Source organism: Camelina sativa, chromosome 14 (genome assembly GCF_000633955.1).
Source record: "Camelina sativa cultivar DH55 chromosome 14, Cs, whole genome shotgun sequence".
Lineage (NCBI taxonomy): Eukaryota > Viridiplantae > Streptophyta > Magnoliopsida > Brassicales > Brassicaceae > Camelina > Camelina sativa.
In genome coordinates, this window is record NC_025698.1 from 2,606,566 (window position 1) to 2,630,537 (window position 23,972).

Sequence of the window (23,972 nt, forward strand, 5' to 3'; positions counted from 1 at the left end):
TGCTTCCTTCCACACTATTACTACCCTTATCTACCCTCTTCTCTATTCGATCTATACAATGGATTGCTAGGGAATCATACTACCGAATTGGTTTCACCTTTACATTAGAAAAGAAAAAAACATGTAAACATGCCAATTTGAATTTCGTATTTGGAGTTCGATTTCCAAGGATTTTTCTACCACAGTAACTATTGAGTTGGTTAAAAAACCAAAGCTTTTTGGGAAAAGATGAAGCAATGTCCAAAGGCTATGGAAGAGGAGCTGTTGAAGAAGCATTGAGAGAAGGGTTGAGAGAAGAATGTTGATTCATCATCTGCGTCCCTTTCCACTGAATTCTCTGTCTCCACTTCGTTCTCTCACGATCTCCACTGCTCTCTCCTCTTCTTATTCTACTGCAGCGAAGCAACAACAACAACACAAGCTTTGGTCTGGTCTGGAAAGCTGGAGAAAGAGTCCTGTCAATGACCTTCGTCTCTGGGGACCTGCGGGTCCTCTCCTCCCTTCTTCCGACTCCGTTCCCGCCGACTTCTCCGGTCTGGTATTGGCGGCGTCTTCTCTCGCCGATCTCGGAGCTCTCGTCCTCTCAACCTCTGACCCTCTCTCCAAATCTCATATCTCTCATTTAGCTTTCTCGCGTTGGCGACGTGAGAATCTCCCTGTTGGTTCAATCTCACATCTTCCTTCTTCTCCAGCTCGTCCTCCCAAACCACTCCTCGTCTGTGTTTTCTCTCTCTCTTATCTAATTTGATGTTAGTTTATCAAATCAGCTTCTTTGTATTTTGCAGGTTGCGACCAACGAAGTTCCAAATCCGAAAGATTCGAAGCTTCCTCTCAATGCTCATATGCTTCACAACCTCGCTCATGTCGAGCTCAATGCTATTGATTTGGCTTGGGACACTGTTGCTCATTTCTCCCCTTTCTTCCACGTTTTGGGTCACAACTTCTTTGATGACTTTGCTCATGTTGCTGATGACGAGAGTCGCCATTTCTTGTGGTGTTCCCAGAGACTCGCTGAGCTTGGTTTCAAGTTCTGTCACATTAAAGTCTTCAACTTTTTGACTGGTATTGTATTGGTTTTCAAGCCAGCCATTATCCTTCATCTTCTTCTTCTTCTTGTTCTTCAAGGTATGGAGATATAACTTGCTCATGAGGGAATGCGAGAAAACATCCAACAATGTTGCTGCTCGCTTGGCTGTTATCCCTCTTGTACAGGTAATTGAATGCCCCCACTCTTCCCATATGGATGATATCGCAGATGTACGTTACTGGAGATAGACACCAACGTGTTTATAGCCTTTTAATAGCATAATTCATACCAATTTAGTTAGTTTTATAGGAGGCTAGAGGACTTGATGCTGGACCTAGGTTGGTCAAAAGGCTGACCGGCTTCGGAGATTATAGGACTTCAAAAATCGTGGCTAAGATCGCTGAGGAGGAAGTTGCACATGTAGCTGTTGGTGTAGACTGGTTTCTCTCTGTGTGTCAAAAGATGAACCGTGCTCCTTGCCCTACATTTAAAGGCATAGACAAGTCTTCTTTCCCCCGCTGGTTTTATACAGAGAATCATAAATATGTTTTTAACCATATGTGCTGTGCAGATCTGATCAAAGAGTATGGTGTTGAGTTAAGGGGCCCTTTTAATCACTCGGCTCGGGAGGTGGCTGGCATTCCTCGAGATTGGTAAGGAAACTATACCCACGTAGACGGGGTTTGAATGAAAAACTCCAGTCAGATTCTCTAAAAAAAAAAAAAAAATGGCTCATCTAAATGCATATTTATCTATATCAACGCACTAGGGCACATTTGAATTTAGCGCAACAGATTAAATTTTCTTATTCCATATATCTTTAGGTATGATTCATCATGTGGTTCAGAAGTGGATAAAGGCCCTAACAAACAGGATGAAAAGGAGCAACTCTCTCCAGTATGTTTCTTCTTTGTTCATGTCTTCTTCGCTATGCTTCTGGAAAAGGCAAATTCTTGCTGAAGATGTTATCTTTATTTAAGTTTTAATGTATGGTTTTTGTTGCATTTCATCACGACAGGTTTACGATAGGCTCACTCACATAATCGCAATGGAGAGTGAGAATTCAAGTCTCGAAAGGCCACCCAAATGACATGATGCGGTCAGAGTCATGATTTAATGGCGTTATAACTTATGGATGAGTGTCAGGCGTGGTTTCTTGGGATCTGAAAGAACAAATAATGTGTTCTTATACGAAATAGTTTAAACCTAGCTCTAGCTTAGAATTTTCGTCTCTTAGTGCGGCTATTGTTTATGGTGATTTTATGTCTTTGCTCCTTGTGCATGCGTGACTATCACAGTGGAAATTCACATGAGAGTTGATCCAAGCAACCACTTTATGTTATAAATTTGCTCGCATCCAAGAGAGGTTTCGAATTTAACCAAGAACAGAAATTTCGAATTTGTCACTTTCTATGTACCTGTCTTCTTCATCTTGGATTGCATTTGCATAGACTGACTGAGATTCGGTTCTTAGATTCTTTGTGCTTCTAAATGATTTTTTTCTGTGTGTACAAACATATTTTGCGGAACCTTTTATAAGATTTAGTAACTAAACTGTATTAAGCTCTTGTAGTTGGTTACTAGTTGAGGAGGAGTCGTCATCATCAGCAGCATCATTATCATCATGATCTCTCCTGTGGACATTCAGCTTCCATGTCCCATCATTCATTTGAACCATCCCTTTGTTTGCCAGACACCTCCAGGTACTTGGCACTAAGTACTCGTCCTTCAGAGCATCTAATCCTTTATTGACCAAAGAAATATCCCGGCCAATCTCCAGCTTGAATACCCCAGCTGCATCTTGCATCCCTGCTATGCCGTGCAGATAAATCTCCAGGTTATGGTAGTTCCTAAAGTTCAGAGACCGTTTCAGGTACGTGGAGTTCAATGTATTGATCTCTAATACCTCGCCTATTTCTGCATATAGTAAGAGTGGATAATGTGGCGCGACATCTGGAACATTTACTATTCTTAGGATGTTTAGTGGTTGGAGTGAGTCGACGATTTTTTTGAAGTCTTGGTCTCCAATCCGAGGACTGCCGAAAGCAAAAACTGTGATAGGAACTTGCTTTTTTTGAAGACTTATATTGATGTTGCTGTTTTTGCCATAGACAATATCTGCAGCTGATAGAACTGACATAACGGCGCCCAAGCTATGGCCAGTGAAAGTGATGCTTACTTCTTCATTCTTGTAAACTTCCAGCAACCTCTTGAGCTCTCCTTGTACCTAAAACCAAAACCAAGACACAATGCCATCCATTAGGAGAAAGAAGGAGATATGGAAGTAGGGTTGTTAATGTTGTCATGGGCCGCCACGCCATGTTATGAGCTCAACCCATCGGCCTTGATAAGTTGAACCCCTGTCACTGATTTTAGCGCATTGGACCTGAAAAAGGCACCCCAAAAAATGAATGGTCCAGCGGGTTTTTCCTGGCCTGTGGTGGGCTTAGGTTTGGAACAGTCCTGGTCCGGCAATGATGTTTCAAAATTAATAAAATGGTCCGGACTGGACTGACCACCATAACATCTCTAAACTGATATGATGATAAAGAGAAAGGTGAAGACCTGTTCTCGTGCACTAGTCTTGTCATAAGGAGAGCGAGGATCAGAAGCGGTGTAGATGTCGAGCCAGCCACTTCCAATACGAGGGTTATCTTTGGGGTCTTTTACAGGGAAAACCGAGATAGCTGACTCAAGTGGAAAATCGAAATCATTAGCCCATTCATATGGCTGAAGTGTTCCTCTCCATGCCACAACAATGTCTCTCCTTCCTAACATCGCTTTTCCTTGGTCTGTAGCAACCGCAATGTAACCCATCCAGTTAGTCTGCACGCGAGAGGCATCCTTTGACAAAGACTTGACGATGAAACAGATTGGTAACTTTATGGAAGCTGTTGCGTAGATGTACTTGGTCACCTCGTACCTGAATTTCTTTTATCGGTAAGCTAATGTTGTCGAATCAAATATGAAACATTTGGGGCTTATGGCAAGTACCTGAAAGGGTTGGCTTTGAGGAAGCCGGTTCGAGCAAATAGTTGTTTCTTGGAGTAATAACAGTCACCAGCATATCTGGACTTGCGGTCCCAATTAAAGGCGTCGTAACCAACCTGAGACATCTCCCCATAGTGAATGAGGCAGCGGCGAAGATCCGGGTCAAGTGGATCAAGCAGGCCTTGCCATTTTTTTTGGCCATTCAGCTCCTTCCATCTCTTTGCTATGTCGTCCAACATATTTGCCTTAGATTTTTTTACAAACCTTTATCTTCTTGATCTTGATTATTGGATAGTAACATGGCTCCTTGTGTGAAAGAGTTGAATAATGCGTGAAGGAATTGGTCCTTGATGCACGGTCCTTCACATATATAGTGCTGATTTAAGTTTTTGTTAAGTGTACGCATATAACAATTTATAGTATTAACATCAGTTTCAACGGTTAACCAACGCTTAAAACATGTTTTGTTAGTTACATCAAATATCAAATTAATCAAAGACAATTAATTCCCTCTGGCTTGTCCAATATGATTCGGTTTAACCAAACCGGAAACGTCTATCCAGAACCGAAGCAGGGGATTATGCTCAGCCACTTGACTGGGTGAGTTTCTTTGTATTCATGGTCCCTGCTCTGCGTTGTTCTTGAAGACTTTATCATCTAGCATCAATCATCAATGCCAAACCTGAAGCTAAATTTCTCACAAGCAGATGTCACCATCAAATCCCACTGATACGCTTGCCAACAGGTTGTTCAAGATGAAAATCTTACTTCAAATAGAATCAACCACCCCTTACGACCATTATCCTCATTTTGCGACAGTCCTCTCTGTAAATGAACCTTTCTGGTACTGCTTGAGAATCATTTGACCGTACAGTTTCAGGAGTTTCGGTACATGGGCACTTGTGACATCGGAAAGCTCTTCCTCTCAAACATTTGTCCGGGACTCAAGTTTCTGTCATCTGCAATGGCTGACATGACCATACTGACTTCAGCAAGCAAGNGTTAACATCAGTTTCAACGGTAAACCAACGCTTAAAACATGTTTTGTTAGTTACATCAAATTTTAAAATCAAAGACAAATTCCCTCTGGCTTGTCCAATATGATTTTGGTTTAACCAAACCGGAAACGTCTATCCAGAACCGAAGCAGGGGATTATGCTCAGCCACTTGACCGGTGAGTTTCTTTGTATTCATGTTCTCTGCTCTGCCTTGTTCGTCAAGATTTTATCATCTCGCATCAATGCCAAACCTGAAGCAGATGTCACCATCTAATCCCACTGAACCACCCCTTACGACCATTATCTTCATTTTGCGACAGTCCTCTCTGTAAATGAACCTTTGTGGTACTGCTTGAGAATCATTTGACCGTTTAGTTTCAATATCAGGCAATGATGATTCAGGAGTTTTTGTACATGGGCACTTCTGACATCAGAAAGCTCTTCTTCTCAAAGACTTGTCTGCGATTCAAGTTTCGGTCATCTGCAATGGATTGACATGACCATACTGTCTCAGAGAAGTAAACAGATTCTAAAGATCGGCATGACAACCCCAAGCATCATCCTCGTTTTACATTTCTTGCTGAACAATATCCATGGCTTCTTTCCACATTCATGATTTTTCTTTTCTTTGTGAAGGATTGAATCGAAGCATATTCATTGAACATTTGCAGGGGCGGCAATGGTTTTCCAGAACACAAAGAGTCTTCAGCAAGCAAGTCTTGAACCACATCTGCGAAAAGTTTCTCAACAGGGTCATGAACTTGATTCTACCTTATTTTGCAGTATCATAAACCAAGAGTTAAACAAACTAGAAACATCATCGTAAGTATTACAAGTGCTACAATAAGTATACCTGGAAACCTCAAATCTCTTCGTCACATGTTTTTCCATAGCTCATGATTTGTCAACACAGAAGTTTATTATGGAAGGATCAACGATTTTCAGAGAAACCAAACCAGCACCAGTTTTACACCGAGTATGCTATCTGCAAATTGTCAAAAGAAGAGAAAATTCCAGTTTTCAGGACAAAAAAATACGATTTCTGGAGAAATAGGCATAACATAAACATATTATCCAGTTGACTAAAATAAACCAAATTCTACGACTAAACTCTTAAACTTACGTATCTGCATATTGTTAAGAATCAGACAGAAGGAAACTTGTCCCACTGGAACTGCAACAAAACACAAAACCTGTGACCAGGAAAGCAGCACATGACTGAAGGTTATATACCATAGACAAAACTCATTTCCCAAACTCCATCTTAAAACAAACAAAAATGCTGAACGTACTTAAAAATTCTAACCTGACCTTGATCGTTTCGATTTGCTTTGTCTTGATAGCTTCAAGACTATGTTCCGTCAATTCCTCTATGTATGACCCACACAAAACCCTGAAGCAGCGGTTTGAGAATTGGCTTAAAACCCACAGCAAATTATATGGAGGAAGGGATGAGTGGATGCTACGGTTTGGGATATACCAGTCTAACGTCCAGTTGATTGACTACATCAACTCCCTCCACTTGCCCTTTAAGTTAACGGATAACAGATTCGCGGACATGACCAATTCTGAGTTTAAGGCCCATTTTCTCGGTTTGAACACGTCTTCCTCGAGGTTACACAGGAAACAGAGGCCGGTTTGTGACCCAGCAGGTGAGGTGCCAGCTGCTGTGGACTGGAGGAAACAAGGTGCTGTGACTCCTATTAGAAATCAAGGAAAATGCGGTATGAAACTATGCTCTTACACAATTCATTCTAAAGTTAAAGATTTTGCCAACGTTCATAACTATACTGATGACAACCTGATTGCGTTTTCTTTTTCTTGTGCAGGAGGTTGCTGGGCATTCTCTGCAGTGGCAGCTATTGAAGGCATCAACAAAATCAAAACAGGAAACTTAGTGTCTCTCTCAGAACAACAACTCATAGATTGTGACGTCGGTACTTACAACAAAGGCTGTAGCGGTGGATTAATGGAAACAGCATTCGAATACATCAAAACAAATGGTGGACTCGTCACCGAGACCGACTACCCATACACAGGCATAGAGGGTACCTGCGACCAAGAAAAAACCAAAAATAAGGTGGTTACGATACAAGGTTACAAAAAGGTAGCCCAGAATGAGGCGAGCCTACAAATCGCTGCAGCTCAACAGCCAGTATCAGTTGGAATAGACGCTGGTGGATTCATCTTCCAGCTCTACAGTTCTGGTGTTTTCACAAGCTACTGTGGAACAAATCTTAACCATGGAGTGACTGTCGTTGGATATGGAGCAGAAGGCGATCAAAAGTACTGGATCGTAAAGAATTCATGGGGAACGGGCTGGGGTGAAGAAGGCTACGTACGGATGGAGCGCGGTTTAAGTGAACAGACAGGTAAATGTGGTATTGCTATGCTCGCAAGTTATCCCTTGCAGTGAGTCCACAAATCTCCAGAAGCTTTAGAGCCTTTTCCTTTTGGATAACAGAAAATTTGATATGACAATTCTCTCTGTATGAGAATCTGCAATAGCGCAGCTAAAATAATTACGAGTGTGAAATAAAGTACTAGAGATCATTGAGAACCAGGTTACTGTTAACAAATAATATGCGATTATAAGAGAAACATATGTTTACTATAATACCTGCCTAATTAAGCACACGATGTTTGCTTGAACGAGTTGATGATCCTTTCTCCTAGAAGCATCCTGCTTGATAACTTGCTTCTTATAAGGCTTCGCATTAAGTCTAGTGATATTGAACAAACACAAGGGTCTCATGGAAAAAGAGAATCCTCACAACCTAAGGTATAAGCTAAAATTCTGACGACGACAACAAGTAACAACAAATAGCATCCATATAAGTCCGCAAAAAGAAAATTCTGCATCAGCTTCCAATGATTTCAGTATTTCACTATACTAACACATTCTCTCCACATTATCTTTATGCTCACTTGACACTACAAATGCTCCACAACAAACTTGCAGATGGAGTGCACAATAATCAAAAGATATGGAGACAAATTGAACTATTATAAAACAAAAGTTTGTCTAATCAGAAACAACAAAAATTATTCCCAAGTTTGGGGTATGAGTTTCATTCCAGGATCGGAACTGCAGCTATTCTTACAAAATCGTAACATTTATCTGAGTGACTACAGGAAATACCTAGGACTTCAGTTCCGAAAGCCTTTCTCTAACAGTACAAGCAAGCTTCCATTCACCGATGCTAATAAGACGCTCGACCACTTTTTGCCTAACCTTGATATATGGTATGAACCCTCTATCAGTCATTCTCATAACCATCTTCCCTGCCAAAATGTATTCCCTAACCTCAAGACAACCCTCGACTAATACCTCATAGCTCTCAAATTCCACAGGGTAATCTCGACTTTCTACAAACTCGATCATCTCAATGGCTTTCCAAGTTTCCCTGTTGGCTCTCAAAGCTGATGCTACTTTTGTCAACATCCCTTTCCGTGGAGAAATACCAGCCTTGCTCACCATTTCTTTGACTATATTCACCACATCGTTAGTCTTTCTAGCCAAACACAATGAATTAATCACGGCCCCATAACTCTCCACATCAGGAATACAGCCAGCTGCACCCATTTCCTCAACAACTTTAACGGCCTCATCCAACTTATCAACAGCACAGAGAGAGGACACTAGATAATTGCAAGTTCCAGTATCAGGGCTATATCCAATCAATTTCATCTCATTAATAATATCTGCAACAGACTGGGATCCTCGTCGCCGTTCAAGCCAAGCATCAGACAGAAGGAGATGTGTCTGAGGATTAGGAAGACAGCCAGAACGAAGAGTGCGTTGAAGGATCGCGAAAGACAAAGGAAGCGGATCAGAACTCTGAAGACAGTAAGTAAGAAGGCTGGAGTAGACAATTTTGGGAAGCGAACGTGGTCTCACGGGCACAAAACTTTGGAGGATTTCATCAATGACTCTGATTCTATGATGATGGTGGAAAGCAGAGAGAAAAGAGAATAACATTGAGTTTTGGTAAGGCTCTTTGAGTGACACAACAAGGTCAGGGATTCTAAGATACTCCTTTGTTTCAACAGCACATTTTATAGCCTTTTCAACCGCTTCAAAAGAAGAGATTGATCGAGAAAACAGAATGCAGGACCGGGAAAAAGCAAAGGGTTTTCGCAAATGTGTCAAGAGAATTGCCATTTCCTATTCCCAGAGACCTGATCAACTATAAACTCATCAACTTGGCATCAGAAAAAAGCTTCCTTTCCTGTCGTAAAACATAAAGTACACCTGAGTCAGTCAACTAACGTCGATGATGATGGTGAACGAAAGACTAATGTTCAATATAAGCAAAATTCATACCTTTTTAGAAAAATTGAAGCTTTTTACAGGACGAATGATATTTTCCTTCACAGGGGAATATCATCGAACAACTGGACGGCAAAATCCGGAGAACTCAAATGTATAGACAATAACTTGAGATTTGGTAAACCGGATCAAAGTGAGTAATCCGGAATACCCATTGAACTTCGATCGAATACGTCCTCCACAGATTTGATATGTAGAAGCAGAATGAATGGGTTGATTTGAACAAAGGAATCTTCTCCAGACTCAAAGAGTAGAGAAGCGTTGCGTTTGATTCTATACCAGCCTCTGTCTTGTTAAACCTAACCGGATTTATTCAAAAGGTTTAGTTTAACCGGAAATTGATCGGTCCAGTAACTTTTATCAAAATTATAGCGTATACTTAACTATGAATTTTTACTATTGCAGCAGGGACATACATAATGAGTGAATAACCGTACAACTTTTTTAACTCTGGGAGACATAAAATACAACACGAATTCAATAATTATGAAATAGTCAACTATATAACATGCTTCGTATTCGATTAGAACACGTAACAATTAAACATTTAACGTGGGAGATAGTATTGCCCTTGTTTAAAACCATTGATCACTGCTGCATAACATTGTTGCCTTTGATCGTGCTTTAGATTTTCCCAACCACCTTGCAAATCCCTTGATGTATATGATCCACCATTAACAATCTCCCCATTCACACCGCCAACACCATTGTTATTAACACAAAATCCTACCGATCCACTTGAATTCATCACTAATCCGGTCTTGTTGTTGTTATTGTTGGTATATACTCGTTGATGATTATTATCCCAACCAAGGAGTGGTTGATTATGAACCAAGCTTTTGTATAACTTGAGCTCTTCACAAACCCTCCTATACTCTCCGTATGAGCCAAGGACCGGATCTTTCTGTCTCCATAGAGCTTCCCAAGTCAAAGAATCAGACAGCTTGGTACGGTCCTCTTCACGTACGGTCCGTACCATTTTCTGTACGTTACTGACACCGAAGACCTTGTGCACGGCCTGAAACTCTTTAGTCTTGCGGGCTGGGTAATACGGGGATAAGATACATTCGTTGTTGCATTTCTTCCTTTGGTGTTTGCATGACGCACATGCTTGATGCGACGATGAGTTATTGGAGATGTTGTTGTTGTTGTTGGTGGTGGTATTGGAGTTCCTTTGCATCATGTCATGTCCTTAGTAAAGGAAACTTAAAATTATAATACAATACTAGATGTCAGTGATCGATCAGGTGAAGACATTCAAAAAGTTAAACAAATCGTCTAGCTAGATCGTTAACTAGGGTTTGATTAGTTGTTAAAACCTATTAATCTTTCGAGTTTCGACAATTAATTTGATATAGATATTCTAACGTGACTTTGGGGAATTAGAATTCACATGGTATAGAAGAGGTTTACACTTTTGGTTGTTTATTAAAAAGTTTTAACATTATAAATTTAGAGAAATATTCGATTGGTTACATTTCCCTAAGTATTCGATGATAAAGCCGATTTTGGATTTAGTAGTAAAGCCGATACTGACTTTAAGATATACCACCGCTGAAAAGAATCATTCTACAATTTTTCTTAGTACAAACTACTTGTAGTATATTTACGGGTTTGGATTCAAGTGTAATACAATAACGATGATATTACAAAAAATACTAAATCATATATATATATATATATATATATATATATATTTCACAATTTATAACTTGAGTGGAATATTTCTACTATATATAATTTATGCTTTTCGTATAAAAAGTTGTTTTTTTCTTAAAGAGTGTATACAAAAATCAAAAATGTTTTGGATAACCTATATATAGTTTCTAATTTTTAAATAACTGGTGGGTTAATATGACTATATGAAGTTAACGAAAAAAATATATAGAACATAGCATATACACATATATACCGTAATAGAAACAAATTAGGAGTCGGAATATATAGATTAATTTAACGATAGCTATTAATATTTTCACATGCATGTTTCTACATGTACATGAATATGCAATATGGTCTTCATTTCAACCAGTCCTTATAGCTATTAATATATGGGATTAGCTATTAATACACGTATTACTACTAGCCAACATATTAAGAGGGAACAATGTACTAAATATTTGGTAATTAAGTATGACAAAATTTTCATATAGTGCTATAATTTTATGGGACTCACACAAATATATATATATATATACATATATGCATGGATGATCTGGCCGGTAGACTAATTGAAGCATTATAAAATCTATACACACCGTAGTCACAATTGACAAGGAAATAAGAGTTTCCACAAAAGAATAATAAGAGTTTGAACATATATAACTTCGGGAAGGGTTAATACAAACCTGTTGGCTCTTTTATTTACCTTCATTTGTGTGTTAATAGCAATTGAAGCTATGCATGGGGTTTATATTAATAATAAGGGGTATTTATAATTTAGTATTGTAATTTTGGATAAAGAAAGATGAATAATTAATGGTGCACAAAGAGTTTGTCTGATGAACATGAAAAGATTGTTTGGTTAATGAAAGAAAAAGGTGTTTGGATGAAGGGTCGATTATGAGTTTTTAGGTTGCTCATGAGAAAGGACAATTAACAACTATGAAATCAATAAACAAAACGAATTTTCGATTTGTATTTGATTTTTGGAAAAAGAATACGTGGAAAGAAAAATAATACTACTATGTTAGAAAAAATCAATATATTAATTTTTTTGGTTGTTTCAATATTTAAGTTTGTTTTTATATAGTCATAATTGAGATATATATATATTAGATTATCATGAGTTATATATCTTTCTATTACTATGTTTATGTCTTTTCTCATATTGTCTTATGCAAGAGCCATGATACTCTCAAACAATATGTTAATCTATAAGAACTTTTGTTAACCAATCAGACCGATGGAGAATATCAAAACCATAATATGTACCAGTGTGACAAATTGGCTTCAATTATAAAATCGATGTGCCGTGACTTAGAGTAGAAAATAATGCGTGGACACTAGGGTTACAACTTTACAACGATCGAGAGATAACTAATCATATGCACCGGTCTAAGAGATAATCATAATCATAAATTCATAATCAAAGATGACTTTTTAATATTTGGTTATTTGGTGTCCACGTTGACCGGTTGGTTAGATATAAAAAACCAAAAAAAAAAAAAAACAAGTTGACCGATCGATAAGTGAATTCAACGGCTGAGATTGAACGGCGATAAAGATAGACGACCTTATCCCAATTAAAATCCGTTCGCGCTTTTCCCTAGGAGCCGCGTCATGGTCTCGACACCTAACATTACAAATTGGTTTTAAATTAATTTTCTCAAAGGGTATTTACGTAATCTCACCACCGTTGCAACTTCTTCATCTTCTTCCTTATAACAACAACTAAAACAACGTCACTTTCTCGAGAAAATTAAAATTTTCCAGGAAAATTGAAATTGGTGTACGCAAACTCAAATTTTCTCTAGGGAAAAAAATGTCGGATAATCGCGCACTCCAGCGAGTTAATGTTCTCGTCAATCACATACTCCAATCAACTCCTCCGTCTTCGAACCTATCCCTGACGCGCGAGATATGTTTGCAATACTCTCCACCGGAGCTCAACGAGAGCTGCGTATTCGATGTCAAAGAGATGAGGAAACTTCTCGACGGACACAACGTGGTGGATCGGGATTGGATTTATGGGCTCATGACGCAGAGCAATCTGTTTAATCGTAAAGAGAGAGGGGGCAAGATCTTCGTGTCGCCGGATTACAATCAGACGATGGAGCAGCAGCGTGAGATCACCATGAAACGGATCTGGTACTTGCTCGAGAATGGTGTTTTTAAAGGGTGGTTGACGGAGTCAGGTCCTGATGCTGAGCTCAGGAAATTAGCTCTGCTCGAGGTTTGCGGGATTTATGATCACTCCGTCTCCATCAAAGTTGGTGTTCATTTCTTCTTGTGGTACGTTCAAATCCTTGATTTAAAAAAAAAAAAATAAAGAAAAAGACAAGCTTGTGATTGGACATTTGGTTTCTTAGTACAGATGTGTTTGGTCTTGTTGGTTTTTAAAAAGTGATCACTGCAAAGTTCATCTGAAATGGTTAGTTTGTGTTTTAGTCAGTTAGGTACGGTTATAGAAACTAAATCATGAGATCCGCCTCTATGAGGATCTAGGTAGCTCTTTTGCAACTCTTTGAAAGTGATTTAGCGTCATATAGTAGTTATAAGTTTGTTTCTGTGGTACTCAGGGGTAATGCTGTAAAGTTCTTTGGAACGAAGCGTCACCATGAAAAGTGGCTGAAGAACACCGAAGATTATGTTGTCAAAGGATGTTTTGCAATGACTGAGCTAGGCCATGGAAGTAATGTATGCATATTTCTGTTTCCACACGTTTGTCTTGGTGATCTTTCAACACCTATATTGATTTCGATATATTTCTTTATTTTATTATAGGTACGGGGAATTGAAACTGTGACTACTTATGACCCAACAAGTGAGGAGTTTGTGATAACTACTCCTTGTGAATCTGCTCAGAAGTATTGGATCGGTGGAGCAGCTAATGTAAGTTGCTATTATTATACCTATCTTGAGTGTACCAAAAATCCTATGTTCTGTTTAGTTTCTAAATTCTGACTCACGTTGTATTAATTTCCGTTGTTCAGCATGCAACCCACACAATTGTGTTTTCACAGCTTCATATCAATGGAACCAATCAGGGGGTTCATGCGTTTATCGCCCAAATTAGGGATCAAGATGGTAACATATGTCCAAACATCCGCATTGCTGACTGTGGACACAAAATTGGTTTGAATGGTGTTGACAATGGCCGGATATGGTACTCATACACTCAAACGTTTATGTAATTCTACCTTATACTAAGGGTGTATACTTCATGGAAGATTTCACTATGATTATAGGTTTGACAATCTTCGAATTCCAAGAGAGAACTTATTGAATGCAGTTGCTGATGTTTCATCAGATGGGAAGTATGTTAGCGCAATTAAAGATCCTGATCAGGTAAATGCTACTCCTTAGAACCATTTTTATGGGATATACTTGTCGAGTTGCAGTGGTAATGTTTCCATTTTTTAATTTCAGAGATTTGGAGCATTCATGGCCCCTTTGACCTCTGGCAGAGTCACGATTGCATCAAGTGCGATTTATTCCGCAAAGGTACAGATTTCTCTAGTTTTATTTTTGTCTCTTACATAAATATTTTGTAAGATAAGATGTAGGAACAAATGTAGTTGTCAAGTTGATTGAGATTTTACTGTGGTAGGTCGGATTAGCTACTGCTATAAGGTACTCATTATCGAGAAGAGCCTTCTCTGTTACCGCCAATGGTCCTGAAGTCCTCCTTCTTGATTACCCAAGTCATCAGAGGCGACTGCTACCACTCCTAGCGAAGACGTAAGGATCTTTATAGCCATCAAGTTTTTACAAGATGAGTTGTTTTCATTATTTATTTCTCATTTATCGCAGATATGCTATGAGTTTTGCTGCAAATGAATTGAAGATGATTTACGTGAAGAGGACACCTGAGACCAACAAAGCCATCCACGTCGTTTCAAGTGGGTTCAAAGCTGTTCTCACCTGGCACAATATGCGAACACTTCAGGTTAATATACCAATACATTATACGCACGGTTATGTGAGAAAGCTATCCTGCCCATAAGCCATACTGAGGATTTTTTTGGTGTGTTTTTCCTAAGGAATGTCGTGAAGCTGTCGGAGGGCAAGGTATCAAAACAGAAAATTTAGTTGGTCAGTTGAAAGGTGAATTTGATGTGCAGACTACATTTGAGGGTGACAATAATGTATTGATGCAGCAGGTAAGCAGCAGATTATTGTGATTTATGAACACCATCAATGCTGTAAATTTTCTTGTTTTGACCATTTCTTATGTGAAACTTAGGTGAGCAAGGCACTTTTTGCTGAATATGTGTCGTGTAAGAAGAGAAACAAACCTTTTAAAGGATTGGGATTGGAGCACATGAACACTTCTCGTCCTGTATTGCCAACTCAACTCACATCGTCTACCCTCAGATGCAGCCAGTTCCAGGTCATATGCCTCCTCATACATGTTTCCCATCTTATCATTAAATTTAAATGAATTTTCAATTTTTTGTTAAACGTTTTCTTGTATTTTGCCCTTACCAGACAAATGTGTTCTGCTTAAGAGAGCGAGATCTGCTGGAACGATTTACTTCTGAAGTTGCACAGCTTCAAGGGAGAGGAGAAAGTCGAGAGATCTCGTTCCTCCAGGTAAGCAACTTTCTCAAATAAAATTTGCTTTCCGTTTATGTTCTCCAGCCTTTAGGATTCAGTAACTTGGCTTTCTTTTCCTTTTCATCCGGGCTTGCAGAGTCATCAACTTGCTGAAGACTTGGGTAAAGCTTTTACAGAGAAGGCACTACTGCAAACCATTTTGGATGCTGAGGCAAAATTACCTGCTGGCTCAGTAAAGGTTAGTAAATCTGATTATTATTTGTGATGTTTTGAACCTATTTAGTTGAGTCATAGTTGTTTTTGCTAGCTAAGGATCACGGATGGTACCTCAGGCTTCCATGTCATATGATTAACGTGCAGAGTAATTGATGTTAAACATTAGGTCATTGCTCGATAGCTTGTAAAATGCTGTGAGCCTAGTGGGATGTTTTCCTTCTCTAGGCACGGTAGTAGATCGACTTTAAGTCACACAAAAGGGAAAAGCAGAGCTTTGTTCTTTGTGTAGTAGTAAGAGTGAAGAAGACTACGACTACAAGAGGAACTAATCTAAACTAACTACGTCCATGTATTTGATGACAGGATGTGTTGGGTCTTGTAAGATCAATGTATGCATTGATCAGCTTGGAAGAAGATCCATCGTTGCTGAGATACGGTTACCTCTCTCGGGAAAATGTTGGAGATGTGAGGAGAGAAGTTTCTAAGCTCTGTGGAGAGCTTAGACCTCACGCACTTGCACTTGTCACTTCATTCGGCATTCCAGACTCCTTCTTGAGTCCAATTGCATTCAACTGGGTGGAAGCCAACGCTTGGTCTTCAGTTTAGTTACTACTAGTTGTATTCTCTTCCACAATTCCCACATCTCCTAAAATTAAAGTTATTTTTCCACACACGATATCTACATAAGCTGTTGTAAGCTTTTTCTAATAAAAGGGGTATGCAATATATGTATGTATCCAGAGTTTTTATTCTTTACTTAAACTGGTCCAAACAAAAAATAGTTTGGTAATAATATTCAAATTATAGTCAATAATTGTTATGATTTTTTATTGGTTCAGTTGTGGATATAATTTTGGAATACTTATATTTGTAATTCGTCATTCATGTTTCATTACCAGCATTTATATTTTAGTTTGTTATATTAACTAAAAATAACCCAAACAATTTATGTCAAGTGTAAAAAACATATTGAGTGTATGACATATCTAACGATCTTAAATGACAGGAGTCTACACTCGGTTAGTTTTCACAATTGTATAAATCATTTGTTTTTATTTTATTTTAATTAATATGACAAGCTAAAGTTCTTAATTGGGGTTTAGGTTGTAAATGAGTTTTACTTGTAGAGCTAGGGTTGTAAAAAGTAAAGAAGCGAAAGAAAAGAATTAAGAAAAAAAAAAAGCTAACCTTTACGTTCTCATGCGGCATATGATGAACCTCCAGATAAACCATCATCACCAATATCGAAATCTCTCTCCTTCATCGATTTCACTGTTGTTGTAAATAACAAGAAACAGAGTGAGACTGAAGTCCAGCCGAATGTCGAATGCCCTGCAACGCAAGAAATCAATTGGATAAGACCTCAATGTTTTTGTTAAACAAAAGAAAAACACGCGCATAGAAAATTAGGGCATAAATAAGCGAATGAGTAAAACACGAAAAGGAGAAAATAAGAAAAACCAACTTTATTAAGATAAAGTGAAAGATCGAGTTCCAAAATTACTCCAAACGGAAAGAGTAGTGCAAATAAAGAAAACATAACCTGATGAGGTTTTTAGTGGCGTGATGGTGGAAAAGTATCCGTCTCTAAAAGTCGTCAATGATGGAATTAAGCAGCAAAACTTGCTCTCTCTCTCGAACCAAAACCTCAGTAGATTAGTTCGAGGGAATTTGAAGATCTCGCGCAGGTAATCCCGCCGTTAATCTCTGCCTCTGCGGCTACCTTAACGAGACGAGTGACACTTTAGGAGGAGCCGAGGAGGCCGCTCTTCATTCTGTTTTTCATCTTCTTTTTTTTCTTTTCTTTTAGATTCTGAATGAATGAAGACGGACGAGTATTACTGTATTTAAAGGAAACGAGCATGCCCAAAAAAAAAAGGAAACAACATGATCCCCAAAAATAAAACAAAAGAAAAGGAAAAGGCATTATTGTATGTCGGTCAATAACAACATAACACCGGCTTTTCTCAATTGGGCTAATCTTGTCAAGTTGATGTTGTAACTAAAGAAACGGGCCTAATAACTGGGCCTAGTCTTGTTTTTCTCTTCTTCATCTCCGTCGGGAGAAATCTATGACGACGACGACGACGATGCTAACGGAGTGACATAGAGAGAGAGAGCACGGGACAAAAACAAAATTCAAGATTCCTAAAAGTGTCAACTGTCAAGAGGGATTAGATTTATTCGTCCTCTGCTCTCTGAGGCTACGCTATGTTTCGGGGTAAGGGAACATATTCTCTATTTCTCTTGGACTCTCATGGAGAAGGAATTAATTACACAGTACTACAAAGTCTCTCAGCACCCCCAAAAAAAATTTCAAAATTTGTTCACTTCCCTCTCTGGAACATCGAGATTGATGCTGTTTAAGGTGAAACCCTATTCTCTGAATCCCTCTAGAACATGTCGGAGAACCGTGCACTCCGGCGAGCCCACCAACCACATACTCCGATCACCTCCGCCTTCTTCGAACCTTTCCCTCACGCCGGAGTTATGTTTGCAGTACTATCCACCGGAGCTCAACGGATTCCAAGTCAATGAGATGAGGAAGTGCTCGACTGGCTTTTTGGGCTCATGATTCAGAGCAATCTCTTCAATCCGAAGGTGAGAGGAGGCAAGACTTTCGTCTCGCCGGATTACAATCAGACGATGGAGCAGCAGCGCGAGATAAGTGTATGCGGAGGGACTTGTACTTGCTCGATTGACGGAGACAGGTCCTGAAGCTGAGCTCAAGAAGTTTGCTTTGTACGAAGTTTGTGGGATTTATGACTACTCTCCCTCTCCGCCAAACTCGGTGTTCACTTCTTGTTATGGTATGTCCCTTTGATTTTCTCAATTTGGAGATGTGTTCTGCTCCTCTATAAGAGAGATTTATGTTTGTACTAGTGTGGCAAGTATCTGGGATATTGACATTGGCATGATTTGAATTCAGGGGTAATGCTGTTTAAGTTCTTTGGGACAAAGCGTCACCATGAAAAGTGGCTCAATGACACTGAAGATTATGTTGTCAAGGGCTGCTTTGCAATGACTGAGTTGGGCCATGGAACGAATGTATGAAAATGTTCTTTTTACTGTCCTTTTGCACATCTCCTAAACTGTTATATATGTAATGGGAATCTTTAATTTGACTCTTTTGCTTTAGGCTTTCAGGTTAGGGGAATTGAAACAGTGACTACTTATTATGACCCAGCAAGTGAAGAGTTTGTGATCAATACTCCTTGTGAATCTTCTCAGAAGTATTGGATCGGTGAGGCAGCTAATGTAAGTAGGCACTATGCTTAACTCAGTTTTCTTCTTCACTGATCTGCCATATACTGACTTTGTGATATGCTTTTTTGGTTGTTCAGCATGCTACCCATGCAATCGTGATTTCACAGCTTAATATAAACGAAACCAACCAGGGGATTCATGTCTTTATTGCTCAAATCAGAGATCAAGATGGCAACATTTGTCCAAACGTCCGCATTGCTGACTGTGGACATAAAATTGGTTTAAACGGTGTTGACAATGGCCGAATATGGTATTTACAACACAACTCTTTGTCATATACTTACTTTTACGCTAAACAAAGGGGTGCACTTAGTGTGAGATTGCTCAATGATTATAGGTTTGACAATCTTCGGATTCCATGGGAGAATTTATTGAACTCAGTTGCTGATGTTTCATCTGATGGGAAGTATGTCAGCGCAATTAAAGATCCTGATCAGGTATATGCTACACCTTTGAACCATTTTTATAGGATAAACTTTATGTTGTTTGTGAAGGTGCAGACCCCAGTGTTTCCAATTATTGTTTCAGAGACTTGGAGCATTCTTGGCCCCTTTGACCTCTGGCCGTGTTACGATTGCCTCAAGTGCAATTTATTCTGCAAAGGTATCTCCTTACAGAAATAATCTTTTGTGAGATATCAACTTGAATATCTCCGGACTAAATGTTACTTATTAGATTCTAACTGAATACTGTGGCATCTCGGATTAGCTGTTGTTGTAAGGTACTCACTATCAAGAAGAGCCTTCTCTATTGCAGCCAATGATCCTGAAGTCCTCCTTCTTGATTATCCAAGCCATCAAAGACGAATTTTACCTCTCCTAGCAAAGACGTAAGGATCTTTCTGACCACCAGTATGTTTTCCCTCTCGGAAGATGTGTGCTATATCTTTACTGTTAAAATAATACACTTAGCAGGTTTATATCTCCTCCATTCTGTCGAAATTGAGACAAGGGTCAAAAAGTACACCTACGATAACCAATGTCGTGAAGCTGTTGGAGGCCAAGGTTTGAAAACAGAAAACCGAGTTGGTCATTTAAAAGGCGGATATGATGTGCAGACTACATTTGAGGGTGACAATAATGTTCTGATGCAGCTTAAGGAACATAATCAATGCTGTGACTTTCTTTGTTTTGACAATACAATGTGACCTTATCCGTTCAGATGTGAAACGTAGGTGAGCAAGGCACTTTTTGCTGAATAGGTGAGCAAGGCACTTTTTGCTGAATACGTATCGTGTAAGAAGTAAAATAAATCCTTCAAAGGGTTGGGTTAGAGCACATGAACAGTCCACGTCCTGTATTGCCGACTCAACTCACATCATCTACCCTCAGATGCAGCCACTTCCAGGTCATAAATCTTTTCCCTCGCATTGATTATTTAGATGAACTCAGCTTTTAGTAAAACATCTCTTGTATTTTGTCCCTGCCAGAAAAATGTGTTCTGGTTAAGAGAGCGAGATCTTCTAGAACAGTTTACTTGTCAAGTTGCAGAGCTTCAAGGGATGGGATTGGGAGAAACCAGAGAGTTCTCCTTCCTCCTGGTTAGCATTTCTTATCATATAACCTTTCTTTCAGTTCCTTATATACTGTACATATAATAATGGTTCTTTGGATCTTCCTCCAGAATCATCAACTTGGTGAAGACATAAGTAAAGCTTTCACAGAAAAAGCAAGACTGCAAACCGTTTTGGATAGGCCTGCGAATTCGGTTTATTCGGGTAATTCGGGTCGGTTTATTCGGTTATCGGTTTATTCGGAATCTGAAAACTCTACCGAATCTAACCGACTAATCGATCGGTTCGGTTCGGTTCAGACACGGTTATTTCGGTTCGGAGGTTCGGTTATTGCGGTTTTCATTGAGACTTGTCAATACACCAACAATGTCGAACAAACACAATACAACAACAACTAAATAGAATATGATTCATGACATTTAACTTCTTCTTAAGATAGGATACAAGTCATGGTTACAAAAAACAACAAATACAAGTGTGCATCAGTCAATCCTACTTCTCTTATACATAAAGAGATTATGGGAGACAATTTACAAAAAACCACACTTACAAAAGTCTCCATGGTCACAAAGATATTAGGAGACAATTGCCAAAAGTTAAGTCACTTGCCAAAAGTTAATAGAGAGAATGAGAATTGACAATATACCAATGATCCTTTTCTCTTACCTCTACGCATTTGGTATATTGTCATTCTCTACTTACTCTATTCCAAAAAATAGTTAATTGTTATGAGTTTTTTTTATGCAAAAGATGTAGAGAAAGAGAGACAACCTTTTACTATCATTATTTGGTTCTAGTCTCCCTTGTTCTTCTCTAAATCACGGATCCGCAATTGGATGAGTCACATTTTGTGTAGCTGCACAAGGAAAATGTTGCTAAATTAGTCATTAATCCACAAAAAAGTAATGAAAAAGGTAAGAATTATGAGAAATGGGTTACCTAAGGACTAATGAAACTGCAATTCTTCAAACATCAGAACTAAGCTTGCTAATTTATCTGCTTGAATGGTATTCCTCAGCCACTGCTGGGTGCAAACCAACGACTCGACCATAAAAGGTGACATAGAACTGCGATAAGGGTCCAAGATCCGACCACTTGTGCTAAATGCGGATTCAGAGGCAACCGAAGACACTTGAACAGCAAGGATATCTCTAGCTAGCTCAGATAAGACTGAGAATTTAGAACTGTTTCGCCCCCACCAAGATAGAACATCAAAGTCCAATCCCATAGCAGTTGGAGTCCTTAGCACCGGTTTCTCCAACAAGTATATATCTAGCTCACTGCTACATTCTTCATTTGTGCATTCAGCCACCATCTCGGAGTACAGCGTATCCATCCTCTCATAACCATCCTCATTCGACAAATCATACAAATCACTTGCTGGTACTCCAGGATCAGCTACGACTCCACCAGTAGTTGGTACAACTTGTTCACTTACGCTCAACTTCATCACATACTTTGCATACACAGCCCTTCTGAACGACAGCTCATTAAGAACGATCATCTCATTCACAGACCTTCTGAACAAAGCTTGATCATACTTGATTGCAGTCATTACACCACTGCTATCACCAGCCAACACACTCTGAGTACCACTCTCTAGATGCATCTTGTACAACTTACACCTACTAATGTGATTCTTCATTGCACTTGTTCCATGAATCACTGTGTCACATCNCATAAATGATTTCAACCGATCACCTGATGATCTCACATACTTAATCGCATTTCTGATGGACACTATACTCCTTTGTGCTTTGGATATCCATCTCTCACTATCAAGTTAAGGATATGCGCATAGCACCGCATATGAAGATACTCACCATTACTAACTAAAGAATCAGGTCCTCTCATGATCAAAGCATCAGTGAATACCCTTAGAGCCTTGTCATTCCCCTTAGCGTTATCCACTGTTACTGTGAAGACCTTCTCAATTCCCCATTCTTCAAGACAGGCTACCAAGTACTCAGCAATTGTATCACCTTTGTGATCTGTCACTGGCTTAAAACTGATGATCCTCTTCTGCAACTTCCAATCTCTGTCAATCCAGTGAGCTGTTACCACCATGTAGCTACAAGAAGTCGTGGGAGCTACCCATATATCGGTTGTCATAGACACTCTCTGCTTCTCCTTACCAAACAGATCCTTCAAAGCTCCTTTCTCTCTCAGAAACATACTGTATATATCTGATGTGGCTGTCTTCCTGCAATGGACCGTATACATGGGAAGCATCGGACTCCACAAATGCAAACGGCAGCTCATTAAGAACGATCATCTCATTCACAGACCTTCTGAACAAAGCTTGATCATACTTGATTGCAGTCATTACATTACACCACTGCTATCACCAGCCAACACACTCTGACTACCACTCTCTAGATGCATCTTGTATAACTTACACCTACTTACGTGCTTCTTCATTGCACTTGTTCCATGAATCACTGTGTCACATCCTAGAGCTTGACCACAGTACCGACAGTTGGCTAGGGCCTGATCATGTGCTTGCTGAACAAAATGCTCCCAAACCGGAGATCTATGAGCTGGCTTTTTCCTCGGTTGGGACGGTACAGGAGAAGTTGCAGCCTGAGTTCGTCTTCTCTTCCCACCAACTGAAGAAGCTGTCGGACCATCATCAATCTCTTCTTGTAGAACCGGGTCAATGTTCTCTTCTCCAGAATCATGAGACATTTGTTAAAAACAACAAGTGAAAAAGATCAGTCCAAGTCTAAAGACTAACACTAACGGTACAAACAAAAGCAAAGATCAGTCTAACAAGTAACAACCTAACACATACTTAGAATCAAACCAAGTAATAACACATACTTAGTTCTAGCCATAACTACCGGACATCTAAAGCAAAGAATCAAACCAAGAACAACAAATCCTAGATCTATACAACGAATCAAAGAAGGACAACAATAAAAATCTATTACACGATGCTTTAGAACAATAGGCGAAAGATTACAAGTCGTTTAAGGGTTTAACCGACAAAAATCTAGCCAATTTTGAGTTTGTTTAAACGAGCACAACTTATAAAGGATTAAGACAAAAGAACTTACACTGAAGATTAAACACAAGGTTGATCGGGACAAGAAAAGACCAGGATCGGATCAGAAACTCGACAATCTCTTTCTTTGTCGCCGCTAAGAGGAAGAGTTTAGATAGATTAGGTTTAGGGTTAGAACTAATTAAATAAACCGGTCTATTAGCTTATATACCTAGGATTAAATTTTGGGTTTCCGTCGGTTTTGTCTCTCCGAACCGAACCGAAGACAAAACCAAAAATCTTTGAAAACCATTCCGATCGGAATCAAAAAACAAATATAACCGAACCGAATTGTCCGAATCTCGGTTCGGTTTGGTTCGGACAATTCGGTTCGGTTCGGATTCCCAGGCCTAGTTTTG

The 23,972-nt window shown here is 39.2% G+C and overlaps 6 protein-coding genes and 1 long non-coding RNA gene across 8 annotated transcripts; 3 read left to right on the forward strand and 4 right to left on the reverse strand.

Annotated features, from left to right (window-relative positions):
- LOC104739178 (uncharacterized protein HI_0077-like) lies at positions 15–2,497 on the forward strand. Its single transcript, XM_010459448.2, has 7 exons — positions 15–715; positions 786–1,027; positions 1,134–1,212; positions 1,337–1,520; positions 1,599–1,680; positions 1,852–1,924; positions 2,046–2,497. The coding sequence occupies exons 1-7, from the start codon at positions 299–301 to the stop codon at positions 2,115–2,117; spliced, it is 1,149 nt and encodes a 382-aa protein (XP_010457750.1). The 5' UTR covers positions 15–298; the 3' UTR covers positions 2,118–2,497.
- On the reverse strand, positions 2,564–4,516 carry LOC104739177 (phospholipase A1-IIalpha). The gene is made up of 3 exons (XM_010459447.1): positions 4,022–4,516; positions 3,593–3,950; positions 2,564–3,254 (listed from the first exon to the last, which is right to left on the reverse strand). Exons 1-3 carry the CDS (start codon positions 4,255–4,257, stop codon positions 2,577–2,579), a joined length of 1,272 nt encoding a protein of 423 aa, XP_010457749.1. The 5' UTR covers positions 4,258–4,516; the 3' UTR covers positions 2,564–2,576.
- Positions 5,017–7,053, reverse strand: LOC109128889. 2 transcript variants are annotated; one of them, XR_002035174.1, is made up of 7 exons: positions 6,962–7,053; positions 6,818–6,875; positions 6,497–6,716; positions 6,328–6,409; positions 6,140–6,209; positions 5,870–6,001; positions 5,017–5,746 (listed from the first exon to the last, which is right to left on the reverse strand). It is a non-coding gene; the product is annotated as an uncharacterized LOC109128889 (long non-coding RNA). The 2 variants fall into 2 exon arrangements; XR_002035173.1 differs by having other exon boundaries at positions 6,323–6,409.
- On the forward strand, positions 6,265–7,456 carry LOC104743166 (ervatamin-B-like). The gene is made up of 2 exons (XM_010464278.2): positions 6,265–6,740; positions 6,846–7,456. Exons 1-2 carry the CDS (start codon positions 6,296–6,298, stop codon positions 7,430–7,432), a joined length of 1,032 nt encoding a protein of 343 aa, XP_010462580.2. The 5' UTR covers positions 6,265–6,295; the 3' UTR covers positions 7,433–7,456.
- Positions 7,429–9,637, reverse strand: LOC104739182 (pentatricopeptide repeat-containing protein At1g06270-like). Its single transcript, XM_010459453.2, has 3 exons — positions 9,344–9,637; positions 7,637–9,248; positions 7,429–7,515 (listed from the first exon to the last, which is right to left on the reverse strand). The coding sequence occupies exon 2, from the start codon at positions 9,179–9,181 to the stop codon at positions 8,159–8,161; it is 1,023 nt and encodes a 340-aa protein (XP_010457755.1). The 5' UTR covers positions 9,182–9,248; positions 9,344–9,637; the 3' UTR covers positions 7,429–7,515; positions 7,637–8,158.
- LOC104739181 (LOB domain-containing protein 2-like) lies at positions 9,748–11,742 on the reverse strand. Its single transcript, XM_010459451.2, has 2 exons — positions 11,698–11,742; positions 9,748–10,554 (listed from the first exon to the last, which is right to left on the reverse strand). The coding sequence occupies exon 2, from the start codon at positions 10,530–10,532 to the stop codon at positions 9,897–9,899; it is 636 nt and encodes a 211-aa protein (XP_010457753.1). The 5' UTR covers positions 10,533–10,554; positions 11,698–11,742; the 3' UTR covers positions 9,748–9,896.
- Positions 12,752–16,625, forward strand: LOC104739183 (acyl-coenzyme A oxidase 3, peroxisomal). The gene is made up of 13 exons (XM_010459454.2): positions 12,752–13,303; positions 13,591–13,708; positions 13,796–13,903; positions 14,005–14,177; positions 14,260–14,359; positions 14,441–14,515; positions 14,622–14,752; positions 14,825–14,960; positions 15,055–15,174; positions 15,258–15,404; positions 15,503–15,607; positions 15,708–15,809; positions 16,151–16,625. The coding sequence occupies exons 1-13, from the start codon at positions 12,834–12,836 to the stop codon at positions 16,391–16,393; spliced, it is 2,028 nt and encodes a 675-aa protein (XP_010457756.1). The 5' UTR covers positions 12,752–12,833; the 3' UTR covers positions 16,394–16,625.

Bases quoted from the DNA above. Each gene is read 5' to 3' on its own strand.
- LOC104739182 (XM_010459453.2), bottom strand. From the start codon at position 9,181: ATGGCAATTCTCTTGACACATTTGCGAAAACCCTTTGCTTTTTCCCGG.
- LOC104743166 (XM_010464278.2), top strand. From the start codon at position 6,296: ATGCTGAACGTACTTAAAAATTCTAACCTGACCTTGATCGTTTCGATT. The intron at 6,741-6,845 runs GTATGAAACTAT...TTTCTTGTGCAG, and splicing joins TAGAAATCAAGGAAAATGCG to GAGGTTGCTGGGCATTCTCT.
- LOC104739177 (XM_010459447.1), bottom strand. From the start codon at position 4,257: ATGTTGGACGACATAGCAAAGAGATGGAAGGAGCTGAATGGCCAAAAA. The intron at 3,951-4,021 runs GTACTTGCCATA...AAAGAAATTCAG, and splicing joins CTCAAAGCCAACCCTTTCAG to GTACGAGGTGACCAAGTACA. The intron at 3,255-3,592 runs GTCTTCACCTTT...TTTTGGTTTTAG, and splicing joins AGACTAGTGCACGAGAACAG to GTACAAGGAGAGCTCAAGAG.
- LOC104739181 (XM_010459451.2), bottom strand. From the start codon at position 10,532: ATGATGCAAAGGAACTCCAATACCACCACCAACAACAACAACAACATC.
- LOC104739178 (XM_010459448.2), top strand. From the start codon at position 299: ATGTTGATTCATCATCTGCGTCCCTTTCCACTGAATTCTCTGTCTCCA. The intron at 1,028-1,133 runs GTTCTGTCACAT...CAAGGTATGGAG, and splicing joins CTCGCTGAGCTTGGTTTCAA to ATATAACTTGCTCATGAGGG. The intron at 1,213-1,336 runs GTAATTGAATGC...TTAGTTTTATAG, and splicing joins CTGTTATCCCTCTTGTACAG to GAGGCTAGAGGACTTGATGC.
- LOC104739183 (XM_010459454.2), top strand. From the start codon at position 12,834: ATGTCGGATAATCGCGCACTCCAGCGAGTTAATGTTCTCGTCAATCAC. The intron at 14,178-14,259 runs GTACTCATACAC...CTATGATTATAG, and splicing joins GTTGACAATGGCCGGATATG to GTTTGACAATCTTCGAATTC. The intron at 15,175-15,257 runs GTAAGCAGCAGA...TGTGAAACTTAG, and splicing joins ATAATGTATTGATGCAGCAG to GTGAGCAAGGCACTTTTTGC.